This window comes from Henckelia pumila, chromosome 4 (genome assembly GCF_033568475.1).
Source record: "Henckelia pumila isolate YLH828 chromosome 4, ASM3356847v2, whole genome shotgun sequence".
Classification (NCBI taxonomy): domain Eukaryota; kingdom Viridiplantae; phylum Streptophyta; class Magnoliopsida; order Lamiales; family Gesneriaceae; genus Henckelia; species Henckelia pumila.
The window spans coordinates 203,040,984-203,051,457 of record NC_133123.1 but is presented as its reverse complement, the minus strand read 5'-3'; the positions used below and the strand labels follow the sequence as shown (position 1 = coordinate 203,051,457).

Sequence of the window (10,474 nt, the reverse complement as noted above, 5' to 3'; positions counted from 1 at the left end):
AACAATTGGGGTAATAGGAAGAGACAAAGCATACCAATTGCATTACCATAGAAAAAGCGGTGGATGGTCATTTGCGGTATTTGAAATTACGGCTCCGTTTGGATAACAACTTAAAAAATATTTTTTTAGTGTTTTACAAGTATAAAAACTAAAAAAATGTGTTTGGACTAATATTTTTATAAAATATTTTTAAATTTTTTTCTTAAAACAAAGTATTTACGTTTTTTTGGTATTTTTTAGGGGAAAAAACACGGGTCAAAGTTGGGTCAAACGGGTCATGAATCGGAGCATCATGAAAATGGGTCATTACATATTTACATTTTTCTCTTATTCTTCTCCCGTTCGTCCGAATTTGCCGCCGTCGCTGCCGCAAAAATCTGTAGGGTACTTGCTCTGTAAAACATTTTCAAGCCTTCGATTTTTTTCTGAAGCTGCTTGTTCTTTCTGGTATGGTATTTGCTGTTTCTTTTAGGTGTTTGCTTAAATGTCTACTTGTCTTGGCGTTTAAGTTCAAATTTTTAAACAGTGGATTTGGTTTCTCTATGAGATTTGTTTTTTTGTACGACTTGTGATCCTCAAATACCATAAATAAGAGCTTTGATTATATTTGTGGTTAGATTGAGCATGGTTCTTCTGATATTGACCTTCAGAAATCAAGTTTCTTGGTATATCATTGTGAGTTGGAGCTCAATCGCTATTACAGATAGGAATCCTCAAGGGAAAATTGGGTCATTTTCATTTCGGAAGAGAAATTGGAGAGCTAGACTCTGGAAAAATGCTTGAAATTTCTTGTGTTGAGCTTTTTCTTATTGTGGTAATGTGTCGTCCTCGAGCCTGCATGCCTTCACTCATAGTGACTGGAGGGTGGTACTTAAAGACAACTGATGTTAATAAGTGAGACGTTTTATCACTGATTTGTTCTGGTAGTTCTATGGATATTTTGCAGTCCAATTGTGGAAAATATAGTGATAGTCTCATTCTTCAAAATAAACATCACTGTTTTCTGCTTTGTAAAGAAACTAGAGCTGCGACAATTGGAGTAATAATTTTGGTTAACAGGCCAACAATTGGAGTAATAATTTTAGTTCAATTAAAGTCAGATTAGTTCTTCTTTATCTTGTCATTAACTTAGCCAAGTCTCGAAAATTTGGGATCCAACAATTGGAGTAATAATTTTAGTTAAAGTCAGATTAGTTCTTTTTCTTGTCATTAACTTAGCCAAGTCTCGAAAATTTGGGATATTAGCGTTGCTTGTTAGTGTGACTAGTAACTGATTTTATGAAGATTTTGAACACATGGTTCTCTGACTCTGAAATTAACAGATATGGCTACAAGGACGTTCGCAAAGAAAACCATGAGATCTTTGAAATATGGCTGATTGAGAGCCTTGAAAAGTTTATTCGCCGGGAAGCTCAAGAACGGTCGCTGGAAAGCGAGGGAGATGACTCGGAATACGAAGAGGAGTATTCTATGTCAAGGTTTTTTATAGCTCCCAATGGAAGCCTTTATTCGCTAGCTGCCCCCTCTTCTGGATGAGTTTAATAACAAAAACAACTTCATTTCAGAAGCAAGCACCTCAGAAGAGGTAAAACTACTTCTACCGAACCGGTAACCGTTGATGCTCAAGAAAGTCTTGATGGTACAATAGCTTCCATCTGTTCTGGCTTAGATATATGCAACTTCTTTATTTTGGAGATTTTTTGTTAGTGTTACTCTTTTGTTTAATCTGAGTAAGAAAGTGTATGGACTCAGAGTTTTATGTATTTATTTTACAGTGAGTTGAAGAAAAAAGTACAATAAATATGGCAGGAGCCAGGAGGTGAAGTTGCTGCACCACCACCACCACAAGATGAGTTGGTAGCACTTCCAGTCAAAGATCAACTCTCTAGTGTTTTTAATGCATTACAATTCCACCTCCATGCCGTTAGTCCTCTTTCTTTTCCATTTTATCGCCATGAATAATTATTATAGTTTAAAGAACCGAATATACTTCACAATTGCTTGCCGTGTTAATTTTATTGAAGAAGTGCAATTGGAAGATGAAAGTATATATTAATGAGTTTGCAACGAAGATTTCAAGTGGAGCAAGAAGGCATAAATAAAGACAATGATGGAAGTCAAAACAGATTAGAAGACATAGAAGACATTGACACATTAGATAGAATCATCTCTCAATGAAATAATGGTCGAATTGCTATAGCAATTGAAATGTAGAATGTATCGAAATAAAGTCGTTAAAATTGTTTTTTTTATTAAAAAGCTATGTCCTTTTGCTTTCAACGTTTTAATTGAGAATTTGTATGTATAAAATTATATACATTTACTGCACTTGTACATTATGTTTTTGGGCTTTCACGATAAATGAGAATTTGTATCTTTGAAATTTTATAGATTTAATTATGTACTAAATGTGAAAATAAAAAATCAATCACAAACATATAGAAAAAAAAAAAAAGAAATAGAAAATCTCTCAATCGCAACTAGATAAAAAAATGAGAAAAAAAAAAATTTTAACATTAAAAAGTTTTTAGAAAAGAGTTGTCCAAACACATTTTTAATTATTTTTAACTTTAAAATTGTTTTTGTAAAATAGTTGTCCAAACGTCTTTTTAACATAAAATATTTTTACCTTTTTAACTATTAAAATATTTTTATAAAATATTTTTTAAAAGCAATTTTATAAAAACGCTTTTAAAGTTGTCGAAACAGAGCCTACATGATTGTGCAAACCAATCTGCTGCTCAATAGCCTTGTCTACGAGAAATTTCAGCAATCCAGTTGCTTTGAAGAAGACTATAAGCCCATTTGGGACACGAAACTCCCTGATAAGCGCTTATGTTACGAAAAATACATCTGTCCAGAATTAAAAAAAACAAGACCCTTTTACTATTTCACCAACAGCGGGGAGCCATTCTCTTTTGGTTTCTCTGTGATAAATAATATCCAGATGTAACCCAGAAGAATATCCCACATTCTTTAAACAAACCCAGCACTTCCACATTAAACAAGCGTACAAACCACGTGATTTTCTCAAATTCGGTGTCATTGTCATGTAAATTTTAAGTCACAAGACTGGTTTATCAGCTTCCAGGATGCCAGTAAATTTAGTACTCAGTTTCCAGCACCCCATCAATTAGCCCAAACTCCAAAGCCTGCAAGGAAGAGCAGAGGTCCAGCAGAATTTGATGTTATTTAAAATAATTTTTTACATGCGAATCAAATAAATTTTTGAGAAATGGATTTCCTATCCCGGTTCCAATTACATAGACGAGTGATGTATCCAAGCAGCCAATTATTTCAGAGTCATCTGCTGCTCAAATAATATATGCATGAGCAACAAATGAAGTAGAGTTATTAAAGTGATAAAAATATGATAAATGGCAATCCCAGTATAGTTATTAATTAAAGTGATAAAAATATGATAAATGGCAATCCCAAAGAGATCCTAATATGTGCAATTCTTCTTTCATTTCGAACCATATCATTGATGAACATTTGATTTATGATGTATTATGTATATGAAACATACATGTCGTACATCCAAGCATAAGGGTTATCATCGGTCCAGATCTGCAACTTATTGATATCTCTCAACACATTCAAAAATTGGAATTTGCCTGACTAGCGACATGTCCCGGTCCGACCATTCATATATCACCAAACGATTCGTCCATTTCATCAGTTCTACCACTACTGTGCTTTCCCCTCAGCTAAAAGTTAGCTTTCACTTTTACCATATTTAAAAATTCCATATAAAAGAAAAATAAAAAAGGAAACACCCCATCATCATATGTCATAAGGAAAATTAAAATATATCATAACATCACCTCAGACACAGACAAGAACCGGTCTCTCTCTGTGTACATTTGCACCTCCTCAAGAGTTCGTCCAGTAAATGCAGCATACATTTTGTCAATTTTCTGCATCAACATAACGCAAACTTAGAATATCACTGCATCATGAATCCCCAACAGGAACTACATATAATGGCAAAGTATTAAACTTGAGACATAAACTAATTTCAACCAATCAATCCTTATATTCAAGCAACGATAAACAAAGAAAGGTATATCCACTAATACAAGAAAGATAATATTTTAGTCACCAAGTTTTGTGAATGATAACTCAAAAGTAGAGTTCCAAAATATTGTACCCTAAAACACATCAGTTGTTCCTCAAATGAAAATATACATAGATCAGAGTAAGGTTTTTCACTTGCTATCATACGATATAGTAGTAACTCCATTGAATAGACCAAAAGGTATTTCACATGCTATCATAAGAAATATTAGTAGCCCCATTAAACAGGTCAAAACAGTGATACATTGAATGCTTATGGTTTTAAAATTCAAGTCAGACATGATAATTATTTAAACAGTAGAGTATGTACACAAACAATGAGGAAACTGACATGACGGGATTGAACTGCTTCATTTACTTGGCGCCGTACATCTTCGACATGACCCTACAGACATAACAAGGGTGAGTCAATCCCATAAATAATAATGTAGGAAAATTGTGTGGTGGTGTGTTTTTAGGGTTCATTTACATGAATGATGATGACAGCAAGGGATGCCAGCTCAATTTGAAGCAATACTGAGTTAACTTTTTATTACTGGTGTCCTGAAGTTGAACAATAGTTCAACACAAACCAAATGACAGTCTCGTCTGTCATGTAACTAGATCTAAGTTTGATAAGTTTCTCATAGCAACATTCTTGAAACTATTAGTGCAAATGAACGTCGCAGCCCAACAAAGCAACAAGAAAGAGAATCATAGTAGGACAATATGTATGGTTCGGACCGTTAGTAAAAGGAATTTTGATCATGGAATGGTGTGTGGTGATCCCACTCTAGGATCTAATGTCTAGACTCTAGCATAAAAAATGCACGCATAAGAGGGTTAGTTTATACCCCACACCCACTTTGTGGTTGATGCACCATAAGACGGGCATTTGGCATGGCATACCGCATTCCCTTTTCTCCGCCAGCAAGAAGAAGAGCACCTGTACTTGCAGCTACTCCAAAACATACTGTACCAACCTTCGGCTTAATCTAAAGCAACAATTAGAGCAAAACATAGTTTAGGAAAACTCAAGCAACAAGTAGAAAGATGCACGCTAAAAACTTAAAGAGGAAACCTATCTGGCATACCCTTCTGGAAATTTAAGTATATTTACGCTCATGGAGGCAAAAAAATCTCACATAGAATTTTAAAAAATTGCAATAAAATAGTAAAGCAAACGAATCTTACCCAGGACATGCAGTCATATATTGCTAAGATAGAGTAGGTGCTGCCGCCCGGGCAGTTCAGATAAAGCTAACAAGAAGAAATTTTGATTAATGTAAACAAGTCATAAACAGGGCACAATAATCTTAATCTTAACTTAGAATAAGATTATGAGTTATAAAATTTGAAAGAAAATATGCACACACCAAAATATCTGATTGTTCATCTATTGTCGCCAAAGTTACTAGTTGTGATATAACTCGCTGAGCCACCTGTGAGTTAACTGGCTGCCCAATGAAGATTATACGATTTCTGAACAATACTGTAGAAAGATCCAAAGGTCCACCTGGGGTCATCACCGCAGGCATGATGGGCGGATTTCCCTTTTTGGCTTCTATAACGCCATTACTGATTAAAAAAAAAAAAAAAGAAACGTACTTTCAACTACCATCTGTTTAAAAAACGGTGTAAGTAACGTCATAGATATCAAATTCATAAGAAATTATCCAATTCTGGTGTAACTAAAAATCGACAGACAATACTTATGACCATGATGCTAGAGTTACTGTTCATAAACTCATTTTACCTGCTAACAAGGTACCAATTTTGTGGCCTGAACAGTGAAATATGTATTCATAGGATCATGAAAATACACCAACAAAAAACCAGCATGATTTATTTAGCTATATCTCTAATCTCTATCCAGGTATTGGCGAGTCTGTTCATGTGTAAGTGGGTGTTTTACCCTCTCCAAACACGAGCATTGAGCAATCGTCAAGCAAGAGCAGAGTTTGACAGCAGCAAGTGAAAGTATGCCAAATCATCAAGCATGCATCAAGTATCATCCAAGAAACTCCCGAAATCTAAGTTCAAATTGCTTATGCTGACAAGAGTTATAAATATTCAATGATTTATTTCAAGAACAGAACAATGAACCTGTAATCAGCAAAAATATCATTCTGGTCAATCTTTGATGGCAATCCGCTTGTTCTACTAGTAAATCCTGCTATCAGCCAAAATTAACACCATTATCAAAATCATTCCTCACGGAGGAATCCCTTCCCCTATCTCCCACCCACACAGAACGCATTCAATTCAAACACAAGTAGATGCAGAACTAGATAAACTTCAGCAGTTCATAAAAAATACGCAGAAAACCATGTCAGCGGCAGAAACTTGAAACTAATTCACTTCTCATTCGATTAAAATTACTTAAACACACAATTATCATTGCAATTTCAACTGAAAGCATACCGAGAACCGAAGAATCACCATAGGAGCTAGACAGAGCTGAAACTACAGGTCTCAACCCCAAAATTCTGGCGCAAACAGAAATATAAATGGAAATCAGAACAAAAAAATTAGGCAACAATGCTCATTCAAAAAAATTCGAGCAAACAAATAAAAAAACAGTGAAAATAATTCCATACGCAGGATTAGAATACCTCTGATAACATGATGGCGAGGAAGAACTTCTATGACGAAGAGAAGCTGCAGCGAAGTTCAATGGTGTCGCAATTGCCGATATCTCCATTTTGCGAGGTTCCTGAGGGGATAGGAGGATCCGAATCGCGACCGGCTTTCGGGTTTTTTAGGATAAATAATTTATTTATTTTGCTTCAATTTTATTTCAATTTCAAATAATAATAATAATAATAATAAATTTTTTTATTTTAATAAACCGTAAACAAGCTCATTTGAGCTCAATATTTCTGTGAGAGCCCACAAGGCATAGTCGAGTTGGTATGACATGAGGTGACATGAGAAAAATTTTCAGCGTTGCGTGTTTGATCCTCGTGTGGAGCATATTTGCTGCTCAAATATTGTGGGGTAATGCTCTAGAGATTGGTCATATTGCTCCCTCCTTCAGGTCTCTACCGCTCGTGCACATCCCTCGATTTAACTTCTGCATGAGCCAATGGACCTCTGACTCATGTGAAATTGGGTCCCTTCGGGGTCAACCCTGTTTGGAAGATTTCTAATGTGAGATGAAATATTGATCTATAACAACTCTTCCCCAACTAATATATATAATTTGACATCATATACATCTAATAGGTGATTGACACATCATCAAATGCTCAGATGGATACTGAGGATATTGTTCACCATATCAAATCTCATATATATATATATATATATATATATATATATATATATATATAGTAATTTTCAGTTGTCCAACCATTTCTGCCCAACTCGTCCCCGGCCACTAAAACCCGCTATCGGGTTTTAGTTGTTTTTTAAAAAAAAAATTCGTATCACTAAAACCCACTACCGGGTTTTAGTTGTCGGGGATGAGTTGGACATCATTAGTTGGGCAGCTGAAAATATATATATATATATATATATATATATATATATAGACTTGATCCCCGCACCCTAGGGTGCGGGGAATCCGTGCACACCCGTGCTCAAAATAATTCCGACTGACTTAAAAATTTTACGGTAGGATTGTTTTAAAAATGCGAATCCAACGATATATCATATGCTACAAATTTCAATCTTGATGGCCAGAATCGTGAAGATAGCCGGAAATAGGGTTAAATGTGCAATTTTTGGTCATTTTCACGATTCCGGCCATCGAGATTGAAATTTGTAGCATATGATATATCCTTGGATTCGTATTTTTAAAATGATCCTACCATAAAAATTTCAAGTCAATCGGAATTATTTTGAGCACGGGTGTGCACGGATCCCCCGCACCCTAGGGTGCGGGGGATCAAGTCTCTATATATATATATATATAGAGAGAGTTTCTTTCAAATGCCCACCTATCATGCCCACTAACATGCCCACCAATAAGTTGGCACTATTCTATTGGACCTACAATTTATCACATCTTTATCACATCCAATAGAATAATGACACATCATTGGTGGGCATGGTAGTGGGCATGATAGGTGGGCACTTGAAAGAAACTTTATATATATAAATATATATATATATATATATATATATATATATATATAATTTTAATCCAGTAATTTGTCAAATTTTTATTTTAATAAACGAAATTTTTTTTAAGTCATAAACTAACTTTCATAGATTAGATCGAATAAAAAATTTATCTCACAAAATTAAGTCATGGACAGTCTCACAAAAATGACAGTCTCACAAAAATTTTGTGCTAAACAAGATAATGATAAGTTTACCATATTTCTTGAATATTATTTGAAATTAAAATAATTTACATCCACCCTTCCGGTAATTTTAACCATGTAATATTTGTGGATAATCTAACATTTGTAACGTATATAAATCAAAATGATTTTGACTGAGGCGGCAAAAAGAGATTGAAACGACCCTAACTCTATAATTAATAAATAAATATGCGAATTTTTTTTTTTATTTACTTACTAAATAGAAATATGTACATATATGCCCATACAAATATGCACATAATAAAAAGATAAATAAATAAATAACTTAAATAAAAATGCATTCTTTAATAAAATAAATATCTGAGTCTACATTTAATTAAAATACTATCAAGAGAAAATAATTAAAAACTGCATGCACTGAAAATATTTAAAAATAACATTCCAAACCCAACCACTGAAAAATACTTAAAAATGTAACATACTAAAAATATTCAAAACATGCATAACGACTCAGACATCTATCACGGTCACGGGGTCACTGCATGTCCGCTCATATGTCCTCGCCGCCGGTAGGAGCTACATCCTCTTCTACGTACTCACCTGCACCATACCAGTGTAGTGAGCCTAGAGGCCCAACATGCTAACATAACAACGGTTTAAAATAATTTAAATCAATTTACTACTAATACATAACATATACATGAATGAGCATGCTTAAAAATATCATAACATATCATAACATAAATTAACTTAAATAACATAAAACATAAATATTGTTGAGCAAATTATTTTCTAATATCGCATGGTTGTATCCGTAGTGTAACCTTAAATCATACATTAAATACTGATCAGCGTGGAAACCAACGTACGTGGCGGTGACGAATCACCTCTTAAGTTGGCAGTAAACTGCCCTTCAATAGTTCACATATGGGGACGAATCCCCCTCAAATCTCAAATTGTCACACTACTTCAACTTCCAACATAAAATATTTTCTTATTGCTCAACCTTAAACATTTAATCATACATAAAATTATTTTATGAATGCATGTACTTAAATAAAATGTGTGTCCTTCATATATATTTAATTTAATTTCATACTAACATATACATATTAAAATAACTTCAATGCATAAAAATAATTAAATATATAATCAGGACACATGCAATTTCTCATGGTTTGTACTGGACTGCTGGCCCTAACACTCAAGCCCATTTACTTAAATCTGGCCCATTAACACTGAGACTGGCCCAATAACATACTTAAGCCCAATAAAATTTATTCTAAGCCCAATTAAATAATTAAAGCCCATTAAAACATTCTGGGCCCAATAACAACTTAATCTGGCCCAATGGGCCCAAAAGCCCAAAGACTGGCCCAATAACTTTCATGGGCCCTAAAGCCCATAAAAATTAGTAGACTCACTTAATTAATTTAATTAAGCCCAATAATAATTAAACTTAACCCAAATAATTAAATGGAACCCAAATCATTTTATTTCTATTAATTGGCCCAAAAACCCATTAAATCATAAAATACTTTAAAATTAAAAAGACTCGAACCCGGCCCACCAACCCGGACCAACTTAACCCGACCCACTACCCTACTGACCCGACCCGGACTACAGACCCGACCCGTAACCAAACCCTAACCCTAAACCCGACGCCCCCCCTTTCCCTTCTCGGCTGCGGCCGTGAGCAGCAGCCACTCCTTGGCTGCTGCCGGCCTGCTCCGGCCGCCCCTGGCCGGAGCGCTGCCGCCCAGACGTAGCCCACGTCTGGGCGGTTCGAACCTACCCTAGCTCGGCCTCAACCCTTCAACCTAGCCCAAGGCCGAACCCTCCTTCCAGAAACCCTAGCCTGCGCACCCCACGGCTACTTCATGCACCAGCTCGCCCCAGCCTCCATCTAGCCCATGACCGACCGAGCCAAGCTAGCCTAAGGACCCCGACGAACCCCTTGACGGCCCTGACCAGCAGCCATGCACGCCCCTTAACCAAAAACATGAACATGAATGCCCAAAACGTGAACAAGTGCATACCTTCAACCCTTCTCGATTTTTTTCTGAAAAATTCTTGAAGAAAAATGATTCTCACGCACACACACACGTATAAACACTGATATAGTACGTAAAAATAAAAAA

At 35.3% G+C, this 10,474-nt stretch overlaps 1 protein-coding gene and 1 long non-coding RNA gene across 3 annotated transcripts; one reads left to right on the top strand and one right to left on the bottom strand.

Annotated features, from left to right (window-relative positions):
- Positions 1-318: 318 nt before the first annotated feature.
- LOC140867325 (uncharacterized) lies at positions 319-2,360 on the top strand. Its single transcript, XR_012145111.1, has 3 exons — positions 319-447; positions 1,323-1,639; positions 1,776-2,360. It is a non-coding gene; the product is annotated as an uncharacterized lncRNA (long non-coding RNA).
- Positions 2,361-2,728: 368 nt separating this feature from the next.
- On the bottom strand, positions 2,729-6,826 carry LOC140864037 (ATP-dependent Clp protease proteolytic subunit 6, chloroplastic). Of its 2 annotated transcripts, none has more exons than XM_073267917.1 (9): positions 6,675-6,826; positions 6,484-6,548; positions 6,166-6,235; positions 5,436-5,637; positions 5,254-5,319; positions 4,914-5,054; positions 4,412-4,465; positions 3,828-3,920; positions 2,729-3,152 (listed from the first exon to the last, which is right to left on the bottom strand). In XM_073267917.1, the coding sequence occupies exons 1-9, from the start codon at positions 6,761-6,763 to the stop codon at positions 3,105-3,107; spliced, it is 828 nt and encodes a 275-aa protein (XP_073124018.1). In that variant the 5' UTR covers positions 6,764-6,826; the 3' UTR covers positions 2,729-3,104. The 2 variants fall into 2 exon arrangements, with proteins under 2 accessions (XP_073124018.1, XP_073124019.1); XM_073267918.1 differs by having other exon boundaries at positions 2,731-3,152; positions 6,166-6,232.
- Positions 6,827-10,474: the final 3,648 nt, after the last annotated feature.